Here is a 27,016-nt window from a genome sequence, read left to right as displayed (position 1 = left end):
CTGACCTAACTGTCCCATGGTTAGGAGATTTGGAATAAAATGTCTGCTCTGGGTCTAAGTATATATGGAAAGCCAAAACGTGTGGTCATTCCACAAATTTCGCTTTCCCCTTGGTCACGTTGGAGGCCCTTGCTTTGAAAATAGCACCATCTTCTAGTGAATGTCCAAACAGCTTCTTTAGATTCCTAAATTAACAAGGAGGTTAAACTTAAGCTCTTATTTTTAAAAACGTGCCCAATTAAGTATCCCCTTTCTCCTAACCAGTTTACGATAGGCTGTGAGATGCACACAAAGCCTCTAATCCTGTTCATAACTGTCAGTATCTTGCCCCAGTTTATGAATTGCTGTGTGGTGTAGTTATTTATTTTATTTTATTTTATTTATTAATCGCCCATCTGGCTGGATTTACCAGCCACTCTGAGCGATGTACATAACAAAACATATAAAACAACAGAATATCAGAAAGCAAACAATAAAAACTGTAACAATAAATGATAACTAAACAACAAGGTAGAGGCAAGGTAGTGGTTAAGGTGTTGGGCTATGACCTGGGAGACCAGGGTTCAAATCCGCACACAGCCATGAAGCTCACTGGCTGACCTTGGGCCAGTCACTGCCGCTCAGCCTCAGAGGGAGGCAATGGTGAAACCACCTCTGAATACCGCTCACCATGGAAACCCTATTCATAGGGTCTCCGTAAGTCGGAATTGACTTGAAGGCAGTCCATTTTTTAGGAAAACAAACTCCTTTGTCCAGCTCTGGGGCTCTTGCTTTTGCAGCAGCTTTCCCATCCCAGAGGGCATGGGTTGTGCAAGTGTGTGTGATCATTTTTACAGAAGTCATAGGCAGCTGCTACACTGGGGACTGTGGATCCCTGTATTCTGTTTTCAGGACTACAGCTGTACTAATTTTGGTTGAGCCTTTTTGAATTATTCCAGCATCTCTTATATATTCTGGGAGAAATACCAAATAATGGACGTAAAGGTTTTTTGACATCATAATCCTCAATCTCTTTTTCACCTCCAAGACTTTTATGTTAATCTTACATTCAACATGGGAGCTATTTCTTTTTATTTCATTGTATATGGCCATTTACTTCCTTCTGTCCCTTGAGTGACCAGATGCAAAGGAGGGTAGGGCTCCTATGCTGTCTAATAGTTGCAACCAAGAGGGAATTTGGACTGGTGCAGCTTGTCACACAGGAATGAGCAAAATTCCCTCTTCGGCACAACTGCTAAAAGTAACATAACTCTGTCCTTGCTATATTTCTCTCCTCTTTCTTTTCTTTCTCTTAACCAAAGTCTGAAAACAAAATTGGTGTCATAGTGCTATAACCGCCCTGACTCACCAGTCAGAAAATGCTGCTTTTGCAGAAAGTTTAATTAATATGTGATTTCAAGGTCTAGTTCTGAGACTTTGAAAACTTATTGATTTCAAAAGCGAAAATGTGTTTGTCATTTTCATAAATTAGAATGGAATTACACTGTCTACCCGCAAAAAACCTTCTCCTAATACCTATTTTAATTTCTGTCCATTTCTTGCTTTTATAAATCTCATGTGCAGCTGGATTAACATAATATTAAACTGTGAAGTGGCTTGCAAGAAAGCTTATGTTGATGGTTGCCAAAGTAAGGAGGATTATTTCATGTCTCTGAGTATGTGATTTTTTAATGATAAATGTAGCAAGTTATCAAAAGGTATGGAGCATGTCAGATTTTATTACTGTTCTGCATGCCATAGGGAAAAAAAGGTAAAATCTTGTTATAAATATATTTCACACATCTTATGAATGAAAAGACTGTGTATTCAAAATGTTTCTCTCTCTCCAGATTTTAAATAGGCTAGTAAAACATTGATATTTAGGGGTTTGCTTTATTGTGATTCTGTCCCAGCCTCTGTGTGTGTGTGTGTGTGCGTGCGTGTGTGCGCATGTGGGTAGGTGGTCGGGCTTATCTTAAATCATCCAGAAAAATGACTGATTTATATAAAGTTCCCCATTTTGTGATTTGTATGTTCTGTGAACATTTATGCTAATTTAGTTGTTGTAACAGTTTAATGGATTGGATCCAAAATTGTCCTTCCATAAGCAGGAGTCCTTCCATTTGCAAAAGACTTGGATCTATCAGAAGTATTTGTGAACGGTAGCAGGAGGAGGCAATTTTCATAGATTTTTTTGGTGGAAGTGGGCTGCTCGGGGAAGGAGGAACAGAGATCTGAGAGTATTTTGTTCCCTGGGTGGAACTTGGCTCATAGAACTCTGGATCCAATCCAGAATCAATGTTTATAATTTAAACCATATACATACTTATTCCCTAACTGGGGTAAAATATTTGGTCATGCACTACAGGCTAATTTATGTTTGGTGTCATTGGTGCTCATGCTAGACACTAAGGCTGCAATGCTGTGCACATTTATCTGGGAGTAAGCCCCATTGAACACAGTGGGTCTTACTTCCAAGAAGCCATACGCAGGATTGCATGGTAAACAAGATTATTTTAAGACTAACAAGATTCTGTGCATGTTGACGTGGAAGCAAATTGTACTGAGTTCAGTAGGATTTACAAGAATTGTTCCTAGGACTGCAGTCTTAACTCTCACCTAGGAGAAAGCCCCATTGGATATGGCTGGCTTTTCTTTATAAGTAAATATGCGTAGTATTGGTCTGTACATGCCCAGAACTTTCCAGGAATAAGACTGGTAGTATGAGATGAAACACCCATGGTGTTCGGTAGGGTATCAGTCGTATATCATACATGCCCTGTTGTTTGATATTACAGTGCTTGATCTCAAAAGTCAGGTATTTTCTTCCATGGTATGTTCTGCCACATAGAATTGCAGGCTTTAATTTATATGCTTGATAGCTGTTGTGGATTCAGTGCTTTGAAATTACAAGTCTAAGCTCTGCAATATATTTATATTTCATATGCAAAAAATTGAAATACAAATAAAATCTGGTTTTCTAATTAATATATCCTGGTGTGTGCTGTTTCCCTCCCTCCCTATCTCTGTCTCTCCCTCCTCCTCACTTTAGAAGTTTAGGATGCATCTTCACATTAGTTTTGGAAGGGCTGACCAGGGCACTGAAGAAAGTATTTCCTTTCAGCTGTACAGTTTAGCATCCTTGACAGGGTGGTGGCTTTCTCAGGGGATGCTCTAAAGGCATGTGAGGTTACCGCATTGCTAAGCAGGTCTGGATCTGGTCAGTGCCTGGATGGATGACTGCTTGGGAACTACATACAGTATATTCCACCTTTCGTTCCGTGAGGGAAGAAAGGCGGGTTATAGGTGTCTGAAAATAAATACCTAAGAGCCATTTGGGCTGTCATTTTTAAGCTGTTCCTCGAAAATGATTGTTGTTCAATTCTATGCTTTGTTTCTGGTACACTAATCCAATGTATCCAGATTTATAATCCGATTTGGTTGGTGTATGGTTTCAGTGTGCATTAGTGTGTGAACTTCTGATAAGTACTGTTGCATGCACTAGTGTGTTACCATCTCATGCTTAGCAGTTGGGGCAGAGTTTGTACATTGGTGTATTTCCATCATGTTAAACATAGTTAACCAGTGGCCTCATACATATAATTTGCAGTGAAGCACGAGGGAGAGCAAAACTCAGTGCATGAAAGGGATACACGCTTGTAACTCTGTTCATGCTCTGCTTCACTTACAAATCTTATCTTAGTTTTACTGCATGGGAGGTTATGTAGCAAAAAAGGGAACATGCCCAGCCTTAACCTCTGTTGCTTTTTTCTCCAGCAAAGGGCATTTATTATTTCTGTAGAACCACTAGTTCGGAATATTTTTATGCACCTGAAAAACGAATTCCAGGCCCTGCCAAGTTTGTTGTTACATTCTTTTTCATACCATATACACTCCCACTGAAGGTATCATTGACTGTGGCGAGGGGGTCAAAGGAAGTATGAGATCAAAAGACCTGGTGGAGAGAAATAGTGAAAAATAGTAAGTGGGGTATTTAACTTTATATGCTATGCTTATGGGGAGATTTTGTGGTTTGAGTAGAAGAGTGTGGCCCATTGTTTCTAGAGCTTTAAATTTCAAAGTAGATTTTTTTTGGGAGGGGATGTTCTATAAATTTCTGTTGTATTTGCCATCTTGGCCTTTGCCTTTTCTTACACACACAGTTGTGGCGCTAAATGGCTGAGCTGGTTTACACAAACTATGGCTTAGCAAGACTATGAATGTGTGGGCTCTTGGAGAGGAGGTTGCAGCCGCTTTGCTCCTCCTGGTCCTTTTTATTGCTGAACCGCGCTAAGCTATGCCAAGGTTTGCCTTGACATGTTGTCCAAATCAGGACTCATGGTTTAAGCTGTCCTCAGTAACCACAAGCTGCAACCAAGGGTTGGAGTCCCGGTTCAGACGACATGCTAAGCCCAGCCTTGGCTTAGCTCTGTGCAGCGCAGCATTAAAAGGACTGGAAGGAGCAAAGCAGCCACAGGATCCTGTATGTTTTTGTGGTCTTACAAAGCCAGTTTGGCTTACCGTGTGTGTTGATGTCTGTCTGGGTCCTGTGTTTCTTCAGCCAGAAGCATGTGCTACGGTGCATGTGTGGCTGCTACTGAAAGCAGCTGCCCTCATGTCCTTGCCTCCTTCTCTCCCAGTCATGTTTAGCAATGCCAAAGAAAGTGTCATGATGTCCGCCCACCGTGGTGTGAGTTTGCCTACCCCCCATGTCATTGGCTGCTGAACTTGCACGAAAGAGACACTTGTGACGTGACTTCAAGTTGTATGTTAAATTGTTAGATGTTCCTGAGGTGAGAGGAGAAACAGATATAGGATTGCTGCTTTTGGCAGTAGCTGTACCTTCTTGTTCACTCTAAGTGAATTTCTTAGCGGAATCTTGATCCACTTCCTCTTTTACAACCAAGTTAAATGTCTTGAGCATCAGGTAGGGCTTTGTATTAGTGGCACCAGTACTTTGGAAAGTCCTCCTGAATGCAGTTCTAATGCAGTCTCTAAGCTGCTTCACCATCAAATACTTTTTTTTAATTAAAGAAGGCATTTCTTTTAGTAATAATCCAGTGTCGGATCTCATTGCTTAATGCTGCTGCTTAAATTTTACCCCGAAAATTACTTATTTATATCTTTTGTCTTTTGGCTATGACTGCTCTTTTAGTATGGTTGCTGGTTTGTTTAATTGATTATTTTGAAAATGATTTATGTTGTCCGTCACATCAAGTACTTAAAAGTAGAGAATGAGTCTATTTGATTTTATACAAATTCTTTTTTAATGGAAACGTGGCTTGCATGGAAGAATGGTCTTCTGTATTGTCCTTACTTGTAAAACTTTTTTGTAAGTTTTACAGCCAGTCATTGGTACAGACATGCGCAAACATATATGCACAACAGCATAGTTCATTGTAATAGTATTGCTGCTGTTAAAACCAAAATCATGAAGCTTTCAACACCCTGAAAGATAAAATGTTCTTGTTTTTATCTTAAAACAGAGGTCCTTGTTATGTTGTCCTAAACTTTAAACCAGCACCGTCTTGGGTCCCCAGATGTTATTGAACTTCAGCCCCAGTCAGCAAGGCCAAGGGTTGGAGATGATGGGGGTTGTAGTCCAGCAACATCTAAGGACCCCAGGTTGGGAAAAGGTATCTCTTGACGCATTTGCTTCCCACAAATGCGCAGCTATTCAAATTGGAGGTGAGGAACCTCGCGTCGAGGATCAGAATGTGGATTTTCAGGTGTCTCTGTCCAAGCCTGCTGGCCCTGTTCAGCATCCTCCTTGAGTGCTTTTACCTGCCTGGACTGTGTCCTTGAACAGTGGTGGTGCCTCTTGCTTGCCTGGATGGAGAAGTAGGGAGGGGTGGGCAGGTGGCAGGGAGGGAGAAGAAACTTCCTGGCTTTCGTGTGGCTGGGATGCACCGTGCTGCACAAAGTTAAAAGTTGCCACTGTTGCTCAGCCCATGTTTGCCTCTGGCGTCACACATCGCTGGCATGTGCCTCCCCCACCTCCTGAAGGTTGGCCACAAGGGAATGCTGCCCTTGGGCTGAAAAAGGTTCCCTGCCCTGATTTAAGTCCCACTTGGAAAACAGCCCCATATATTCTTTGTTGTGCTGTCATATTACACGTTGACTGGGCTCCTTCTGGGAGGAAGGGCGGGATATAAATTTAATAAATAAATACTGTGTAATACAATACATGCAGTTTTGCTCCGAATTTTACAGTTGGGTCCCTTGTCGAGTTGTAGAAGAGATTGCTTCCATCAAAAGGTCCAGGAGCGCGGCCTAAGTTGCAGAGCTCCCCCTTTTCCCTGTCAGTATGTAACTGTCAGGGGCAAAATGGGGAGTCCCAACAGGAGGGTTTGAGGAAAGGAAGGACATCCCTGCAAGTGCAGAAGCAAGCAGGCAGACAGGCTTCTGGGGAACTTGTTGATCTTCAGCTATGATTTCCTACCCGATGTCAAATCAAGGGTATTGAATATAGGCAAGTTCCCATTTCTACAACCTCTTGTGCTTGAGAGCCACACATAAACGTGTTTTTCCGCAGTTCTCCCCTCTCAAACTGGATCAGTAATAACAAGATGGATACATAAACCCAGAAAACCGGATGCCAGATATTGCTCACTTGTTCCAATATCCAGGAAATGATACGACCAGACCAGTCCTGCCAGGATTATAGTGAGTATGAGCCCTCAGTCCCAGGTAGCCCACTAGGCTAAAATCTCATTCTGAGCCGCAGGGTGCCAAACTCAGCACTGATCCTTCTTTGGTAAAAGCGTTGCTTGCATGCAACACCTCCCCCTCTCCCCCTCTCCCCCTCCCCCTCTTAAGAACATAAGAACATAAGAAGAGCCTGCTGGATCAGGCCAGTGGCCCATCTAGTCCAGCATCCTGTTCTCACAGTGGCCAACCAGGTGCCTGGGGGAAGCCCGCAAGCAGGACCCGAGTGCAAGAACACTCTCCCCTCCTGAGGCTTCCGGCAACTGGTTTTCAGACGCATGCTGCCTCTGACTAGGGTGGCAGAGCACAGCCATCATGGCTGGTAGCCATTGATAGCCCTGTCCTCCATGAATTTGTCTAATCTTCTTCTAAAGCCATCCAAGCTGGTGGCCATTACTGCATCTTGTGGGAGCAAATTCCATAGTTTAACTATGCGCTGAGTAAAGAAGTACTTCCTTTTGTCTGTCCTGAATCTTCCAACATTCAGCTTCTTTGAATGTCCACGAGTTCTAGTATTATGAGAGAGGGAGAAGAACTTTTCTCTATCCACTTTCTCAAGGCCATGCATAATTTTATACACTTCTATCATGTCTCCTCTGACCCGCCTTTTCTCTAAACTAAAAAGCCCCAAATGCTGCAACCTTTCCTCGTAAGGGAGTCGCTCCATCCCCTTGATCATTCTGGTTGCCCTCTTCTCAACCTTTTCCAACTCTATAATATCCTTTTTGAGATGAGGCGACCAGAACTGTACACAGTATTCCAAATGCGGCCGTACCATAGATTTATACAACGGCATTATGATATCGGCTGTTTTATTTTCAATACCTTTCCTAATTATCGCTAGCATGGAATTTGCCTTTTTCACAGCTGCCGCACACTGGGTCGACATTTTCATCGTGCTGTCCACTACAACCCCGAGGTCTCTCTCCTGGTCGGTCACCGCCAGTTCAGACCCCATGAGCGTATATGTGAAATTCAGATTTTTTGCTCCAATATGCATAATTTTACACTTGTTTATATTGAATTGCATTTGCCATTTTTCTGCCCATTCACTCAGTTTGGAGAGGTCTTTTTGGAGCTCTTCGCAATCCCTTTTTGTTTTAACAACCCTGAACAATTTAGTGTCATCAGCAAACTTGGCCACTTCACTGCTCACTCCTAATTCTAGGTCATTAATGAACAAGTTGAAAAGTACAGGTCCCAATACCGATCCTTGAGGGACTCCACTTTCTACAGCCCTCCATTGGGAGAACTGTCCGTTGATTCCTACTCTCTGCTTTCTGCTTCTTAACCAATTCCTTATCCACAAGAGGACCTCTCCTCTTATTCCATGACTGCTAAGCTTCCTCAGAAGCCTTTGGTGAGGTACCTTGTCAAACGCTTTTTGAAAGTCTAAGTACACTATGTCCAGTGGATCACCTCGATCTATATGCTTGTTGACACTCTCAAAGAATTCTAATAGGTTACTGAGACAGGACTTTCCCTTGCAGAAGCCATGCTGGCTCTGCTTCAGCAAGGCTTGTTCTTCTATGTGCTTAGTTAATCTAGCTTTAATAATACTTTCTACCAGTTTTCCAGGGGCAGAAGTTAAGCTAACTGGCCTGTAATTTCCGGGATCCCCTCTGGATCCCTTTTTGAAGATTGGCGTTACATTTGCCACTTTCCAGTCCTCAGGCACGGAGGAGGACCCAAGGGACAAGTTACATATTTTAGTTAGCAGATCAGCAATTTCACATTTGAGTTCTTTGAGAACTCTCGGGTGGATGCCATCCGGGCCCGGTGATTTCTCAGTTTTTATATTGTCCATTAAGCTTAGAACTTCCTCTCTCGTTACCACTATTTGTCTCAGTTCCTCAGAATCCCTTCCTGCAAATGTTAGTTCAGGTTCAGGGATCTGCCCTATATCTTCCACTGTGAAGACAGATGCCAAGAATTCATTTAGCTTCTCTGCAATCTCCTTATCGTTCTTTAACCTTTGACTCCCTTATCATCCAAGGGTCCAATTGTCTCCCTAGATGGTCTCCTGCTTTGAATGTATTTATAGAATTTTTTGTTGTTGGTTTTTATGTTCTTAGCAATGTGCTCCTCAAATTCTTTTTCAGCATCCCTTATTGTCTTCTTGCATTTCTTTTGCCAGAGTTTGTGTTCTTTTTTATTTTCTTCATTCGGACAAGACTTCCATTTTCTGAAGGAAGACTTTTTGCCTCTAAGAGCTTCCTTGACTTTGCTCGTTAACCATGCTGGCATCTTCTTGGCCTTGGCGGTACCTTTTCTGGTCTGCGGTATGCACTCCAGTTGAGCTTCTAATATAGTGTTTTTAAACAACTTCCAAGCATTTTCGAGTGATGTGACCCTCTGGACTTTGTTTTTCAGCTTTCTTTTTACCAATCCCCTCATTTTTGTGAAGTTTCCTCTTTTGAAGTCAAATGTGACCGTGTTGGATTTTCTTGGCAATTGGCCAGTTACATGTACGTTTAATTTAATAGCACTGTGGTCACTGCTCCCAATCGGTTCAACAACACTTACACCTCGCACCAGGTCCCGGTCCCCACTGAGGATTAAGTCCAGGGTTGCCGTCCCTCTGGTCGGTTCCATGACCAACTGATCTAGGGAATAGTCATTTAGAATATCTAGAAACTTTGCTTCTTTGTCATGACTGGAACACATGCAGCCAGTCTATGTCCGGGTAGTTGAAGTCACCTATTACTACCACATTTCCTAGTTTGGATGCTTCCTCAATTTCATATCTCATCTCAAGGTCTCCCTGAGCATTTTGATCAGGGGGACGATAGATCGTTCCCAGTATTAAGTCCCTCCTGGGGCATGGTATCACCACCCACAACGATTCTGTGGAGGAGTCTGCCTCTTTTGGGGTTTCGAGCTTGCTGGATTCAATGCCTTCTTTCACGTATAGAGCGACTCCGCCACCAATACGTCCTTCCCTGTCCTTCCGATATAGTTTATATCCAGGGATAACCGTATCCCACTGGTTTTCTCCATTCCACCAGGTCTCGGTTATGCTCACTATATCAATGCTCTCCTCTAAGACCAAGCACTCCAGTTCTCCCATCTTGGTTTGCAGGCTCCTAGCATTAGCGTACAGGCACTTGTAAGCAGTGTCTCTCTTCAAGTGTCTTTGGCACTTGTGGTTTGGCCTGTGGTAATTTTGCTCTTCTGAATTTATATCCTGTGCCCCTGCTCTCACAATGCCTACTTCTAGGCCTACCCCTTTTAAAATTTCATCATTTCTTTGGTTTTTATCCCAGGGGGGAGGTTTATTCCGAACCATTTATTCCTTTTCTTCGTTTTGTATATAAATGGAATGACTTCACTAAAGAAAACTGACCCTAGAAAAAAGTGATGTGAACTTTCCACTTCCTGAAAGACAGGGAGTGAAACTGCTGACTGGCCCTGGGAATGTTTTGTTTCCTCCTCTTTCCCTGACCATTTCGTTTTCTGAAGCAGCTTTCAGCGGGAGCTTCCTCCAGTTGTCTCCATCTGCATGATCAACTTGTTTGGCTCAAATCATTCCGGTTAGGTTAGCCCTATGGTGCCATTAAGTAAATAGAGTTTTAGGTAAAATGGATAGTTATTACTCTGGCATCAACACTTTGGTCAGCAGCGTAACAAGGTGTAAATAAGAACAAGGAATTTTGGTATAAAGTTTGTTCTCTGAACACATTTCATTTTAGCGAAACATAGTAATGATTGCTTTCTGAGTACTAGGGTTTTATAGCATGAGGTCTGAAATGAATAAAGTATCTTTCATCTCGAGAAGAACAGAACCGTTGCAAGATTTAAAGCTTATCAATTTGATAGCACTCAAACAGGAAAATCTTCTGATTGTCAATCTTTTAATCTTAATCATACACAGATTAATCTTTATGATTAACATGCAATGAATAGTAGAGAACTGCCTGATCACTGCACATGCTCACTATATTGACCACTTTGGGAAACCCTGATTTCACTTTTGGCACATTCTGGGATGTGCTGGTTATTGTGGTGTAGCTGCTGATGTGATGGATTTGGGACTGGGGGAGACCTTGGTTCAGGTCTTCTTTGCCATGAAGCTGTTTGGTTGGCCTTCAGCACATCACTAATGTTCAGCTTAATCTCCTTCACACGGCTGGTATGAGGACAGAATTGGACAATTTGCATGTGGCGCTCTGGGTTCCTGGAAGGAACAGTAGGGTATAAATATGAAGATGGTAATCAGTTTGCTTGTTTAACAAGCGAAAGGCTTGTCTCCTTATCTGCCCCCTCTTCTGACTGCGGCCTTCTGCGAAATCCCATTGCTATAGACACCATTCTTCTACATCTAGGTTGGCCAGTGGGGGGCAAGTGATATTCTTCAGGGGGCCAGACTCCGCCCAAGCGCCTCCACTTACTGATCACTAGTGTTTAGCTTTCATCTGGGGAGTTGGAAACATCTGGTTTCTCTTTTTCCTTCTCTAACCTCTTAGTATTCATAATACTACACTGAGCCAATGCCTCATATAATCCCTCTCTACTTCATTTCGCCTCACCTGACATTTCGACTTTCCTGATGAGTTAAGCCATTATTTCTATTGCTTGCTACTTTTCTTGACGTGAGCAATGTTTTCTCTAACAGCATGTTCTGTGTTCGTTAGGTATCTCGAGGGAGAAAGCAAAGCAATAGGAATATCTTCAGCTGTTCACATTCTTTCCAGTCTTCACACTTTATGAACCTGGTCTGGATTGTGTTGCAATTTTCAGGAGAGGCTAACATCCCAACAAACATGGATGGCAGTTATGATATCACAATAGGCTCACCCTACCAAATAACCAGGAGAAAAGTTAAGAATGAAACACATGTGTAGTGGTTAGAGTGTTGGACTTGGACCTGGGAGACCAGGGTTCAAATCCCTGCTCAGCCATAAAGTTCACTGGGTGACCTTAGGCCAGTCACACCATCTCAGCCTAACCTACCTCACATGGTTGTAGTGAGTATAAAATGTGGAAGAAGAGAACCATGTATGCCACCTGCAGCTCCTTGGAGGAAAGGTGGGATACAAATATAATAATAATATAAATTACGCACACACACACACACACCACACACACCACACCACACCCTCTCTCTCAGGGTGTGCAAAAATGAGAGAAGGCAGAATTCCAACAGGTACTTTTGAACCCTCCTGTGTATGCAGAGTCATTTCCACACAAGTTTGGCTGCCAAGAAATGCTTGCAGAATCGTTGTGCTGCGCAGATGATTCTGAGGCATATTCTCTGCCTGCGCAGAGCACTGACCAGGCTTGTTGGATCCTGCTACAAACCCGGAGGGTTTTCAAGTGCACCCAGGTGTCTGTCCTGCAGCTGTGCGTTGGCAAGCAATGGTGTGTAATGGAAATGTCTCTTGGCACAGTGTGCCCATCATTACCAGTCTTCTCACTGAGGAGGCCTTGATATTCTTCCAAGGAACACAGTTGGAGAGCCATTGCTTTTACTTGTGGCACTTTGCGTTCCATGGGCTTTCTTACCATAAGGTGGTCAGTTTGTTCTGTGTTGTATTTATGTAGGTAGCTATAATGGCATAATTTGCTTGTTCAGGGTTTACAGGCCTCACTGTTGATGAAAATTAAAGAGGAAAGCACAAAAGCAGGACTATAGCTGAATGTCAAGGAGACTAAAGTAATGACAACAGAAGATTTATGTAACTTTAAAGTTGACAGCGAGGACATTGAACTTGTCAAGGATTATCAATACCTCAGCACAGTCATTAACCAAAATGGAGACAATAGTCAAGAAATCAGAAGGAGGCTAGGACTGGGGAGGGCAGCTATGAGAGAACTAGAAAAGGTCCTCAAATGCAAAGATGTATCACTGAACACTAAAGTCAGGTCATTGAGACCATGGTATTCCCAATCTCCATGTATGGATGTGAAAGTTGGACAGTGAAAAAAGCGGATAAGAGAAAAATCAACTCATTTGAAATGTGTTGGAGGAGAGCTTTGTGCATACCATGGACTGCGAAAAAGACAAATAATTGGGTGTTAGAACAAGTTAACCCAGAACTGTCACTAGAAGCTAAAATGATGAGACTGAGGCTATCATACTTTGGACACATAATGAGAAGACATGATTCACTAGAAAAGACAATAATGCTGGGGAAAACAGAAAAAAAGAGGAATGCCAGACAAGAGATGGATTGATTCCATAAAGGAAGCCACAGACCTGAACTTACAAGATCTGAGCAGGGTGGTTTATGACAGATGCTCTTGGAGGTCGCTGAATCATAGGGTCGCCGTAAGTTGTAACTGACTTGATGGCATGTAACAACAAGGGTTTACAAGCTGGAACATAGAAATAGAGGGCCTGGGGAAGAAAAGGAGGTGTATTTCTCTCCTGCCCTGCCTGCCCTTCTGTTTCCCACCCTCTGTGTTTGCATGTTTCAGTCTCGGGTTACAAATAGAATATTGACTGTTCCTCCATCAGCATATATCAAACATTAATATTTTCATTGTGTTACAGTGACGGCAAATAGTTTTCCATTTCTCTCTGTGATTCTGAAATGTTCAATTTGTTGAATTGAAGGTACCTTTAATAAACTGTGTACTCCTTAATAGTGGGGTCCTTTGAGACCGATAAATTATTCCTGTATAATTGCAAGTTTCTAATATATAAACAACTATCCTAATTAGGTATTCATATCTTCATATTTCATTGGAGCCATTATCAAATGTTTCTGGTTGATTTTGTGTGTGAGAGAGAGACTGCAGCACCAAATCTGTAGAAGTTATACCCCACCCTGCATACAGAAAGGCTAAAACTGACAGATGTTTATACAATTTGAAATGACATTTTGTGAGGGCTTTGTCAATAGGGCTAGGCAAAAATATTTTAAATGTGGTGACTGTAAAATCGTCTCAGCCTAACCTACCTCACAGGGTTAAACGAGGAGGGGGAGAACCATCTACGCCACCTTGAGCTCTTTGGAGAAAAGGTAGAATATAAATGCAAATATGACAGCTGGTATAGCACAGTGGGGAGGAGAGCCTGGCTGGGAGTCCAGAGTCTGTGAGTTCAAATCCCCGCTCGTGTCTCCTGGGTGTCAAGGACCAGCTAAAGATCACCCCCACAGTGAGTGGCTCACCTGTGCAGCCGTGGGCAAGCTGCATTGTCCCATGGAGCCCAGTTGCCCCCCAGCTGGCAGTTGCGGACAAGGAAGGGGCTGGCTTGTGCAGCTGTGGCAAGCTGAGCAGGCCCTAGCCAGCTGGGGGGACTAGCATCAGAGGGAGGCAATGGTAGACCACCTCTGAATACCGCTTACCATGAAAACCCTATTCGTAGGGTCGCCATGTCGGGATCGACATGAAGGCACTCCATTTCCATTTTCAAATGCAAATATATAAACAAATACACACGGTATTCAGAGCCTCATTTTTTATTTTTAGCATTGTTGTGTTACATTTTAAAAAGGAAACCCTTACTTTTTTTCTTCTTTCCAGTAGTACTTGCTTCTGTTAAAAATAAATAAATCACTGTAACCTATTCTTGTGTGTTTTGTTTTATCCTTTTCCAGGTTCTGATGCTGAACAGGATGCTGCTATCAAACTTGCCCAAGAACGAGCTGACATAGTTGCCAAGTATGACAGAGTAAGTTTCTGTAGTTTGCCCCAGGTAAGCAGAGGACTGGCAAATGAAGATGCCTGTGCCACCCTGTGTTCTCTTGTGTCATTCTTGGACAACCACAATAATGCCACACTGTGTTTTGCAAGGAGAGGCAAGAGGGGAGATTCACTTCCAATTCCAGTTAGGAATTAATACCCAAATTGCTTCCTACGTCTTTCAGTATTCCAAGAGAAATGGAGATGGGAGGGGCATAACTTGCTTTCCAAAAGAACAGGAGAATTACTTTGCTGAGTCAGGTTAAAGTTCTGCTAAGTACAGTATTCTGTCTCCAGCTGTGCACTGGCCAATGCCTCTGGGGAACCTCATATTGGCTGTTGGCATTGGCTGTTAGTTGGAGATACAGTTCTTCTGAACCTGGTTGTTTCATTTAGCTAATAAGACTTCAGTCATTCGTTAGTTGAATGATTCACCATTAATAAACCTAATATTGTTGCTCTTTTTCATGTTCCATTTTTTAGCTGGATATGAGAGGCATAATTACTGCTGGAGAAATGGCAGGAGCAATTGTAGTGGTAGTTAATGATGCTTAAATATTAGAACAGTTGTAATGCAAACACAGCTTAGGTTCGTTTGGGAGCAACATCCACGTGGCTGCTATCCAGGGAGAGCTGTTAACACATGCACATAAGGTTTTTTATGGGCTCCTCTTATAAATACAAAAGCCCCACTGCCCACATGGATCTCCCCTTTGTGCTTCTCTGGGTGGTACCTGTGTATGTAGTACAGTACGGATAATAAAAAAGTGCTCCCAATTGCAATTGTCAGATCAGTCTATTGCCTTCCAATATACTTTGTCATGTTGTGCCATAAGTAATGAATGGATTCTTTATTTTGTTCTCTTTCCTCTAGGGACGAGAGGGTGCACAGATTGAGCCTTGGGAAGATGCAGACTACCTTCTTTACAAAGTTACAGACAGATTTGGTTTCTTGCAGTAAGTTGCATAGTTAATGGCGAGGGAATTACATTAAAAATCTGTTGCTTGCATTTTCAATTTCTTTCAGTTTTATATGCCTGTTTGGTCAAAGTATTGACCGCTGTGAGTAGAATTGCTTTGCGAATAGGATTCCATTTGGTGAAACAAAATTTCAGTGGTCTTGCACAGTGCTCTTCAGTTATTTATATTCCCCCACTTTTCTTACTCTGTGATTTGAAATTGATCCATACTTGGTAATAGAAAAGTATTGGCAGTCACCTTTCCTGTGGATAATAGGAACAGTGAGAAGCTTTGTGCAACAAAACCCACGTTAGGCTGGATATGTTCTGAAAAAACTAAAAGAATAGTTCTTAAGAAATAAACTACAGAAGATGTTTCTACAAAGGTTGCTTCTAGAGTTCAATTGCCGTTCCTTATTCTCCAGTGGAATAATAGTCTTATTTCCTAACATACTTTCCTCTTTCAACAAGCCTTTTAAGTTGAGACCTATCCCAGTCTGTGTCTGTGTTAGAATTGCTTGTTAATATGTGCTTTTTTAAAAAATAATGTTTTTAACCCTTTTTTAAAAGATGTTTTTAAAGCTATTTTAAAAAATGTTTTTAACATTGTTTTATTTTAATGTATTTTAAGGCCTGTTTTTATGATGTTTTAAAGTGTTTTTAGCATTTCTGTTTGCCGCCCTGGGCTCCTGTGGGGAGGAAAGGCAGGATATAAACCAAATAATAAATAAAATATTTATGATTAATCACAGTAATAAGCCACAAACACATCACAGTTTCATGTAGCTAAATTCATGTGCCTCAGCCGCTGGGCACAACAAAGGAATAGTGAAAAATACTATGCCTTTACTTTCCATCGCCACAGATAGAGATGCAATGTTCCCTGTTGCCTAACACTAAGAAATCTGGAGATGCTACAAACTTACATCCTCCCTCCTTCCCTTCTCTGATTTGCATAGAAACAGAGAAAGGTGCCTTATACCAAGTCATACCATTGGTCTGTCTAGCTCAGTATTTTATTTTTATTTATTTATTTAATTTAATTTATATACTGCCCTAAGCCCGAAGGCTCTCTGGGCGGTGTACAAAAAGATTGTCTACATTCACTGGCAGTCTCTCTCCAGGGTTTTCAGGCAGGAGTCTCTCCCAGCCCTACCTGGGATTGAACCGTAGGTCTTCTGCATGCAAGGCAGATGCTCTGCCACTGAGCTACAGCCTTTCCCTAATTTGCTTTAACCATGGTATGTTCTCCTCACCCGTGTTCATTGACACAAACCAGATTTCCTTAGAGTTTGCAAACTCATTTCAAGCACTGATTGATTACAAGGGCTATCCTGGTTATCAATTACGCTAAATACTGTTGCTCATTCTGTGGCAGTCCTATTGCTTTTAAGAGACTGAGGCTGCCGTCCAATACACACTTAGGAGTAAGTCCCACGAACCCAGCAGAGCTTTCCTGCTGAGTAGACATGTATTGGATTGCAGCCTAAATCTTTATCATCTTACAAAGTAAGCTACAGTTTATGAAAGCTTATGCCACACTTAGTTTGGCCATATTTGAGATGCCACAAGATTCCCTTTTTATTTTTGTTTTTCAGTTTGAAGATGTTTTGAGTATTATGATGCTTAAATACTGCAACCTGCTTTGAGTACTTCAGTCAGAAAGATATAGTCTCTCTGAAAAAATAAATAAAAATACAGATAAACGGGTATTGTTTTAATTTAAAGGCAGAAATTAAGCTGAAAAGTAAAAGCAGATCAGCATAACACTTGTTCATCTCCATTCAGCAAGGTAGATCCATGCATGCAGTTGATGTTAATGCATAACAACATGCCGTTGTTCTTCACGATGCTCATCCAGTCCCCGCTGAACTAGACTGATGCAGCTGATAGATATTCTTTTCCCCATCCAGAACCACAACTTGGAAACAACAAAGTGCAACTGGAGCTCGGGCTGTTGACTAAAAATAGTAGAATTGCTGATCACCTCAGGCCTCTGGTGACCCTTAATCTGACCTCGGTGGTAGCCTGGGCAAGATTCACAGTGCTTTGGGTTAGCTCTATTTTTTTAGCTCCCAACAAGAGTTCAGGCTTTTCCCTTCACTGTATGAAAAATTAATGTTATCTAAAACTACCCTTTTAAAGCTGGAATCTATATGCAGACAATGTCTAGTAAATAAGGAGGCAAGTCATCGATCAAACCAGTTTTATAACAAACATCAGTAGTAATCTAAACATCCCCTGGAAGCTCTTTTCCAGGGCTTTCAGTTTGAATCCTTTATATTGTTATATTTCTTAATGGGTAAGACAATTCTAGAGGGGGTTCTCTAGGTCAGTCAAGTTCTTACCGATTTTCATAAAGATGAGTTGCTGTATTTGTGTGTGTGTGATGAAAGTTTCATCTAGCCGAGTGATATCTATTGTAACTGAAAGCGGTTTGTCAAGGTCTCAAGCATGGGTCTCTCTTTCACCTGCGATCCAGTTCCTCAAAGAATCCAGGATCTGGGATCCTATGTGTGGAAAGCAATGTGCTCTGTTGCTTAGCTATGGCACCTCACTCCTGTACTTGACTGTATAACTGCCACATTTGGCTGAATAATGCAATGTTGTATTTTGTAGTGTATTTAGTAGTTGGCATTGAGGCCTTTTGGTAACAGTTTTCCCAAGGACAAATAATAAATAGAGAATTTATATAGAATTTCCAGAAAGAGAGTTATATCTGTTGTGCTGCTTAGCATATATGAGCTATCCAGGTGTTCAAAAACAGGTTGCATGGGCAAAGTTCCAGAAGTGGATGAGTGTTTACTTGTACGTCTTTCATCAAAAGATAGTACTGTAGCCAGTACAGATGTACTCGATATAGGCCAGTTAATGCTTCTCCAGTTGACTGGTGTAGTACAAGAGTTAACTTTCATAGATATTTTACTGTTAAAGGAAGCAAGCAGGAGTCTGTGAAAACAGATAGGTGACCTGTGAGCTCTTACCAGAGCAGCATTTTTAGATGCCTTTGCATGATCCCAGACAAGGGATATGCCTGAGAACCATCACAGAAGATGCACACATGAGACCTTAAAGTGCCATGAAAGGCTCAAATCGCTCTTGTTTCTTCCCACACCACTTCAGTAGAATATCCAAAAACACCCACACAACTAGCATATACATCTAATTCATTAATATTTACTGGTAAGTGTTCAGAGTTGAAGCACAGGGCTAAAATGTAGGAAGGGTAAAAACTCAGTAATTGCAGAGTCTACTTGCTTATTTATTAATCTTTATCTCCTTGGAAACTAATTTGGAACTGCTGCTTAGCGATTTGGTTTCTCAACATATAACTAGCTGCAGGTTTGTTTCTGTCTTCAGGGTGTGGCCACACCAGCTCCACTCCACTGCTGTTACCCTGTACTGAGTTCTGTTCACAGTGTTTCCTTATTTTCTTCACCAGCCTTGGCAATCCCACCTGTGTGTTTGTCCTGCTGCATATCTTCTCAAGCAAATATACTCAGACAACAGCAGGCTCCTCACAAGTCAGTTGCCACACTGTTGTAGCTCCTCTTGAGGAAATGTATTTGAGAGGAGGCAAAGCAAAGATGCATCCAAACTCAGAGGAAGGCAATGGTAAACCACCTCTGAATATCTCTTACCATGAAAACCCTATGAACAGAGTATCCAAAATGCAACACAAGATAGTGCTGGAAGATGAGACCCCCAGGTCAGAAGGCACTCACCGAGCTACTGGGGAAGAACAAAGGACAAGTACGAGTAGCGCTGTGACTAAAGATGCAGCTGGATCAAAGCCGAAAGGAAGCCCAGAGGCTGATGCGCACAGATGCAAAAGGAGAGTCCGGAGTTGTACAACGCACACAATAGGAACATGGAATGTGAGAAGCATGAACCAGGGAAAGTTAGAAATTGTCAAGAAAGAAATGGAGCGTATCAACATTACAATACTTGGCGTGAGTGAATTAAAATGGACAGGAATGGGACATTTCCAATCAGGCAACTTCAAAATATTTTATGCAGGAAATGAGAAATCAAGAAGAAATGGGGTTGCTTTAATAGTGAAAAGTGATGTAGCAAAAGCAATTAGGAGCTACAACACAAGGTCTGAGCGAGTGATATCAATGAGATTAAATGGGAAACCTGTCAACATAACCATCATCCAAGTCAATGCTCCAACATCAAATGCAGAAGAAGAAGAATTAGAGAGGTTTTACGCAGAAGTACAGGAGGAAATTGATCACACACCAAAACAAGATATGATGATAATCATGGGGGACTGGAATGCGAAAGTAGGGAACAAAGAACTAGGAATTGTGGGGAAATGGGGCTTAGGAGACAGAAATGAAGCAGGAGAAAGACTTATTGAATTCTGTGAAGCCAATGATTTGTTTCTTGCCAACACATTTTTGAGCAACCAAAAAGACGACTGTACACGTGGACATCACCAGATGGTCAATATAGGAATCAAATTGATTATATAATTGGTAACAGAAGATGAAGAAGTTCTATACTTTCTGTGAAAACAAGACCAGGAGCAGACTGCGGTACAGATCATCAACTGGTCGTATCGAAAATCAGAGTAAAAGGAGATAGAAACACAGTCAGAACCCTGAATGCAACAATACAGCAGTTAGTACGTAGGGACAAAGAGAACTATTACAATAGTTACTGTATAGAAATAGAAGAGGATAACAAAAAGTGTAGAACAAGAGCCCTGTTCCAAATGTTCTGCGGTACAGATCATGAACTGATCATATCGAAAATCAGAGTAAAGCTTAGAGAAGAACAACAAAGCAATCATAATGCCAAAATACAATTTAAATAACATCCCAGAAGAATATAAAGATCAAATAAGGAACAGATTTGAGGGTTTAAACTTAGTTGACAGAGGAGCAGAAGAACAATGGACTGAAATCAGGGACATTATCAGGGAAGAATGCAAAAAGACAATACCTCTAGTTACAAAGAGAGAAAGACCTCAATGGATGACTGAAGAAACTCTTAAAATAGTTAAAGAGAGAAGGAAAGCAAAAGCAAAAGGAGATAAAAATACGGTCAGAACCCTAAATGCAACTATACAACAACTAGTACGTAGGGACAAAGAGAACTATTACAATAGTTATTGTATAGAAATAGAAAAGGACAACAAAATGGGAAGAACAAGAGCCCTATTCCAAAAGGTTAGAGAAGTGAAAGGGAAATTTAAACCACAAGTAGGGATGTTGAATAATCAACAGGGGAACACACTGACTGACCGAGATGAAATAAAAGGAAGATGGAAGCAATACACTGAAGAACTCTTTTATAAACAGATGAATGGGTGACATTCATTCATGGAGGAACCATATGATGAAGAACCAGAAATTTTAGAATGTGAGGTGAAACTACTCTTAAAATACTTGGAAGAAACAAATCACCAGGAATAGATGGCATACCAATAGAGTTGCTACAAGCCACTGAGACTGAAATTGTCCAAATTTTGACGAAAATTTGTCAAGAAATATGGAAAACTAAACAATGGCCCACAGACTGGAAGCGTTCCATATATATCCCAATTCCAAAGAAAGGGGATCCCAGAGAATGCAGTAATTATCGAACTATTGCCTTAATATCCCATGCAAGTAAAGTAATGCTCAAGATTCTACAACAAAGGCTCTTACCATATATGGAGTGAGAAATGCCAGATGTCCAAGCTGGATTTATAAAGGGAAGAGGCAGCAGAGATCATATCGCAAACATACGTTGGATAATGGAACGGAGCAAGGAATTTCAGAAGAAAATCACCCTATGCTTTATAGATTACAGCAAAGCCTTTGACTATGTAGATCAGTGTTACCCAACCTTTTTCGACGCCCCTTTGCAAAATCTTTTTGTTCCCAATGCCCCCCTCAGATTAAGTATATGCCAATGCTTCCTATTATACTTAATATAGTTAACAAACTCATTCAGTTTACCGGCATTGTTTCGTTAAACAAGTTCATTTAAACATCACAGAAACAACGGGTAGCGAGTGTGTCCCATTCCTGAAGAAAACCAGCTAATAACTGACTGTCTGCACCACCTGTTTGCACACGGCACTCATCCGTTGAAAGAATGTGCCCTCCACCAATGCACCCAGCTTATCAAACACTCTCTCGTGATTGGTTCCAACAAGACAGCATCGGAACATTACCTAGTGCCGGGGCGTGGCTAATATCCCCATTCCTTGATATGACACTGGCCGCTGTTCAGAATTTCTTTATTAAAGAGCACACACTATTTATAGTGTTATTTCCATGAACTGAGACTATTAAATACATTCTAACTGGGGACAAAACAGTTTAAAAATTAATGATTTGTATATTATATAAAATTAAACTTAAATGCTTCAACTGTCGCATCAGACCACCAAATGTCACCACCCCCCTAAAGAACCCAAACGCCCCCCTAAAGTTTGTAGTCATGCCAACGCCCCCCTGAAATGCTGTAATGCCCCTCATGGGGGCGCTACCGCCCACGTTGGGAATCGCTGGTGTAGATCATGAAAAACTATGGAATGCTTTAAAAGAAATGGGGGTGCCACAGCATGTGATTGTCCTGATGCACAGCCTACATTCTGGACAAGAGGCTACTGTAAGGACAGAATATGGAGAAACCAATTGGTTTCCCATTGGCAAGGGTGTGAGACAGGGGTGTATTTTATCACCCTATTTGTTTAATTTGTACACAGAACATATCATACGGAAAGCGGGATTGGACCAAGAGGAAGGAGGTGTGACAACTGGAGGGAGAAACACCAATAATTTAAGATATGCAGACGATACCATACTCTTAGCAGAAACCAGTAATGATTTGAAATGAATGCTGATGAAAGTTAAAGAGGAAAGCACAAAAGCAGGACTATAACTCAATGTCAAAAAGACTAAAGTAATGCCAACAGAAGATTTATGTAACTTTAAAGTTGACAATGAGGACATTGAACTTGTCAAGGATTATCAATGCCTCGGCACAGTCACTAACCAAAATGGAGACAATAGTCAAGAAATCAGAAGAAGGCTAGGACTGGGGAGGGCAGCTGTGAGAGAACTAGAAAAGGTCCTCAAATGCAAAGATGTATCACTGAACACCAAAGTCAGGATCAGAGCTTGGAAGTAACTAGTTACAAGTAACGAATTACTTGTAATTCATTACTTTTTTGAGTAACGAGTGGGTAATTCCTTAACATTTCGATTGTAACAGAACTAGGAGTAATTTTACTACTTTTGTGGAGTAATTGTAACATTTCCAGAATTACTTTTGGGCATTACTTTGGGGGGAGCAGGGGAAGTCTTCTGCTCCTCTGATTTGTGGATGAAAATTATGTGCCTCAAACTGGGCTTCTGTGCAGTGTCGCTCTTTCCTCATGCTCTGTGGATGGGGAGGAGGAGGAGAGTGAGACAGGGTGGAGTGGAGAAAACATTTATTTTAAAAAATGGATAGTGGTGGTGAAGAATGGAGTGGAGGGAAAAAGGATCCGGAGGTCAAGAACATGAATAAAGGAGGAGAAGGAGGCAGCAGCAGAATGGAGATAAAGAACTGTGGAGGTGAAAGATGACAACGTACGTGTGTGTGTGTGTGTGTGAGAGAGAGAGAGAGAGAGGGGGGAGAGGGGAAGGGGGAGGGGGAGGGGGAGAGGGGGAGGGAGAGGTGGAGGGAGAGAGGGAGAGGGGGAGAGGGAGGGGAGAATGAATGAATGAATATACTGTGTTTGCACTTGGTACACAAAGTGGCCTCCACCACCCTTTCTGGCTACTGTGCTGCATGTGCAGTATTTTGACGTCTTTGCATCTTGGGGGAAAAAGTTTGCTTGAGTGAGTGTCCCTTAGTTGGTGGCAGAGCAGAGTCTGGGAGGTGGTTAAGTGAGAGAGATTATGCTTGCTGGCTGGGGGGGTTGTTGCACTTGGTTTGACGTGCAAACATCTGAGTAGTGGCCTGAGCCTCCCTCCCCACCACCCTTACCAGTGGAGAGACCACCATTGCTATCTTATGAATAAAAATAATTATTCTACTACCTCTGTATGTGTGTGTTTATTTTTAATGTTGTTTTAGGCTACTTAGATGTGCAGCAGCCAAGGCCAGCACCTTGTAGGCGTTTCTTTAAAAAAGTAACTGAAATGTAATTGTAGTGATTACTCTGGAGGAAAAGTAAAGTAATCAGTTACTTTCAGAGCAATTGTAATTGTAATGGTAATTACTACTTTTTTGGCCATGTAACTGTAACTGTAATTTATTACTTTTTAAAAGTAATCTTCCAAGCTGTGGTCAGGATCATTCAGACCATGGTATTCCCGATCTCTGTGGATGGATGTGAAAGTTGGACAGTGAAAAAGGTGGATAAGAGAAAAATCAACTCATTTGAAATGTGGTGCTGGAGGAGAGCTTTCCGCATACCATGGACTGCGAAAAAGACCAATAGTTGGGCGTTAGAACAGATTAAACCAGAACTGTCACTAGAAGCTAAAATGATGAAACTGAAGTTATCATACTTTGGACACATCATGAGAAGACATGATTCACTAGAAAAGACCATAATGCTGGGAAAAACAGAAGGGAGTAGAAAAAGAGGAAGGCCAAACAAGAGGTAGATTGATTCCATAAAGGAAGCCACAGACCTGAATTTACAAGCCCTGTTCATGACAGATGCTGTTGTAGGTCAATGGTTCATAGGGTCTCCATAAGTCGTAATCGACTTGAAGGCACATAACAGCAACAAAGCAATATACTGCTTGAAGGTTCAAGGGAGCGAATATTAAAGGATAGGGCCTTGGTCATTGCTGGGAAGTTAAGGCTTCATTAAGGGGGTACTACATACAGGCTCTGTGTATGATTCTCTGTGGCGCAGAGTGGTAAGCGGCGGTAACGCAGCCGAAGCTCTGCTCATGGCCGGAGTTCGATTCCAACGGAAGGAGGAATTCGAATCTCCGGTAAAAGGGGTCGAGGTCCACCCAGCCTTTCATCCATCTGTGGTCGGTAAAATGAGTACCCGGCCGGGGAAGGAACTGGCAATCCCACCCCATATATACGGTCTGCCTAGTAAACATCGCAAGATGTCACCCTAAGAGTCGGAAACGACTCACACTACGTGCGGGGACACCTTTACTTTTTACATACAGGCTTATGAAGTTCCTGCACAAGTGCTTTTCATGGTGGAAAATGTTTTGCATCTTCAGTTGTGTGGTGGTTGGACACTTGTGTGTTGTTGTGACGTACACTTGCTGGGAAGCCAGTGTTGTTCATGAGGATCTACATCCAGTGATACTTTAATATTTACTTAGCACTTTCAAATGTTTTAAAATCCTTCATGTTATGTTGTTATCCTACAGCAACCCCAGAAAGTAGTTCATTATTGTTATCCCAATATTGCAGATGGTGGGATGGGGTGGGGTGTAGAGAGTGAATGAGCAAAGACCACCCTATTGAGTTCATGGCTAGGGTTGACCTGCCTATCAAATATTGCCAGTTGACTGCTTATCATTTCACCATTGTCAGATATTGCCAAATACTCACAGAATTCTACGGTGTCTTATTTTATTACATGATGTCAGGGCTGGGCCCATTTTTACTTCTGAGGGCTGCATTTGCTCAGAGGTAATTGTGCAGTGGCCATATGCTTGTGGTAAGCGGCACCAGATCAGATGAAGGATGGAGCCAGAGGGAAAAGTGTCCTGGATTAACTAATTTGCATTAAAGATGTCCATCCTTCAATTTTCACCACGTTCATCACTGTTTAGAACTCCCAGTGTCATGCAGCTCTAGTCAAAAGTAGGCTTCAGTGGATTTGATCAAGTTACACTCAATTTTTTTTGTACAACAGACAAATACAACTATAAATACTATTTGACTTCAGTTTTATCTGTGTATCTGGGTGATAGCTAATGTTAGTTACACTTAGAGTAGAGCCGCTGAAAACAGACTTAAAATTCAAAACTCTTGATTTGAAGGAATCTAGGCTAGAGAAGTGAGTCATGCAGAGATGCAATAGGCAGTCTCTCCTAAAGGTATATAATTCTGCTGTATCTCTGCATAAGGAGTGGTTGATGGGATCAGTCACACCCAGTACGGAGACATGGGGAAACTTCTTACTCCAAATAGAGCCAACTAAATAGTAAAACATAGTGGGCAGTGTGTGTGTGTGTGTGTACGCACACATGTATACTTTGGGCACACAGGAACCACTAACTGTATAGTGTGTTACTCATAGCACATTTGTATGTCCTGCACACAATTTGGGGAATGCCGATGGGGTAGGGGTGGGGGGAGAGATTTGTTCTAGTCCTTCTCAGTGGGACAAACTTTAAAACCACTGTGGAACTCCTGTTCAGAAGATGGTTGTAGTTCTCCACTCTGTGTAAACATTTTTAATTGCAAGGTTTTAATGTCTAATAGGTTTGTTTGTCACTGGTTATTGTAACTAACAGGTCTCTGGAATATTATCAATTATTAAAATTCAGTTTTACAATAGTGCTGAATTTGGATGTGCTGTTTGGGAATAGGCAAAGCGAAGAAGTTATCCTGACTGACTTGTGTTCTAGTTTCAAAATGAACCTGTGGAATATGTTGCAGAGCTGGACCTCTTAATTGAATCAGATTTGCTATAAGAGTGTAGAAATCCATTAGGTTAATAGTATGCCACAGTTCAAAAGTTAAGCTCCCATAAGTAATGCCCCCCCCCCACTAAAATTAGGTGTAGGCAAGACTTCTGCTTTGTGTAATGTTCTGTTTGATGGTCTTTACGTCAGTGTTTTCCGCTACTCAAATTAGTTCATGCTCAAACTATTTTAACTTTTAAGATCAGCTAGTGGGAAGTGGTTCCCTAATTTGAAAAGAAACTATATGGGTTGCATTATCCCATCTATGAGATTTGGCTGATGTTTTTTCTTCAAAGTCTGTGTGTGGTCCAAGAATCAAGGTGCATATATGAGCATATGTTGTGTTCTAGAAAAGTAGAGAAGGCCTGTGACTTAGCAGAATGCGGTGGATATGTGATGTATAAATTCTATCCCTGCCATGTTGTCCTTCAGATGCTTTTATATTTTTATTTTAATATTTGGTAGTTCACTAGCTCTCCATAGCTATTGCTCTTCCCAGGGGATCCAGGCCATGTCTAAAGTGCTATGGTAGACTGTGGTAGAGCAATGTTCTTGGCCCAACCTGTGCTGCTGCCCAGAAGAATGAATCAATACAGTAGGGCCCTGCTAATATGGTGGGTTAGGGACCAGGCCCCCACCGTAAAACGGAAATCGCCGTAAAGCGGGGCCCCATAGACTATAATGGGCCACATCGCGAAAAAATGACGCCAAAACGGCAAAATCGGCTTTAAAACTGGGAATTTCCCCTGCTTGAAAGCCACCGCATTAGCGGAATGCCGTAATGTGGAACGCCGTAAAGCGAGGCCCTACTGTAATGTGTATCTGGCAAAGCTTTATTTCTTCCATCTCCAAGTTAGCTACCTGTAGCTTGCAAAGGACTTAACTAGACAGCTTGACTGCATCTCCATTAGTGCAAATCTAAAGCTCGGTTGCACACTGGATCCATGTCAGTATGCAGCTGACATGCACAGCTGGTGCTCCAAGCAGGTGCAGCTATGGTATCTGTGTCATGACTGGGGTTGTGGGACAGATATACCTTGCTCCTCCTGACTTCGACCTATGATGCTCAACAATATAAAAATGCCCTTGGACCTTGATACATTCACTTATTACAGTACCAGCAGGGCACAT

The 27,016-nt window shown here is 41.8% G+C and overlaps 1 protein-coding gene across 7 annotated transcripts in view; it reads left to right on the top strand.

Moving 5' to 3' along the window:
• USP6NL (USP6 N-terminal like) overlaps positions 1-27,016 on the top strand; it is a 189,677-nt gene that overhangs the window by 65,695 nt on the left and 96,966 nt on the right. For all 7 annotated transcript variants that reach the window (XM_061638338.1, XM_061638340.1, XM_061638339.1 and 4 more), the window contains 2 exons: positions 14,235-14,308; positions 15,194-15,276. In XM_061638338.1, coding sequence (XP_061494322.1) covers positions 14,235-14,308; positions 15,194-15,276 — 157 coding nt within the window. The remainder of the gene's footprint in view (positions 1-14,234; positions 14,309-15,193; positions 15,277-27,016) is intronic.

This window comes from Rhineura floridana, chromosome 8 (assembly GCF_030035675.1).
Source record: "Rhineura floridana isolate rRhiFlo1 chromosome 8, rRhiFlo1.hap2, whole genome shotgun sequence".
NCBI classification, from domain to species: Eukaryota; Metazoa; Chordata; class Lepidosauria; order Squamata; family Rhineuridae; genus Rhineura; species Rhineura floridana.
The sequence above is the reverse complement of the archived record's forward strand: the minus strand, read 5'-3'. Positions and strand labels throughout refer to the sequence as shown.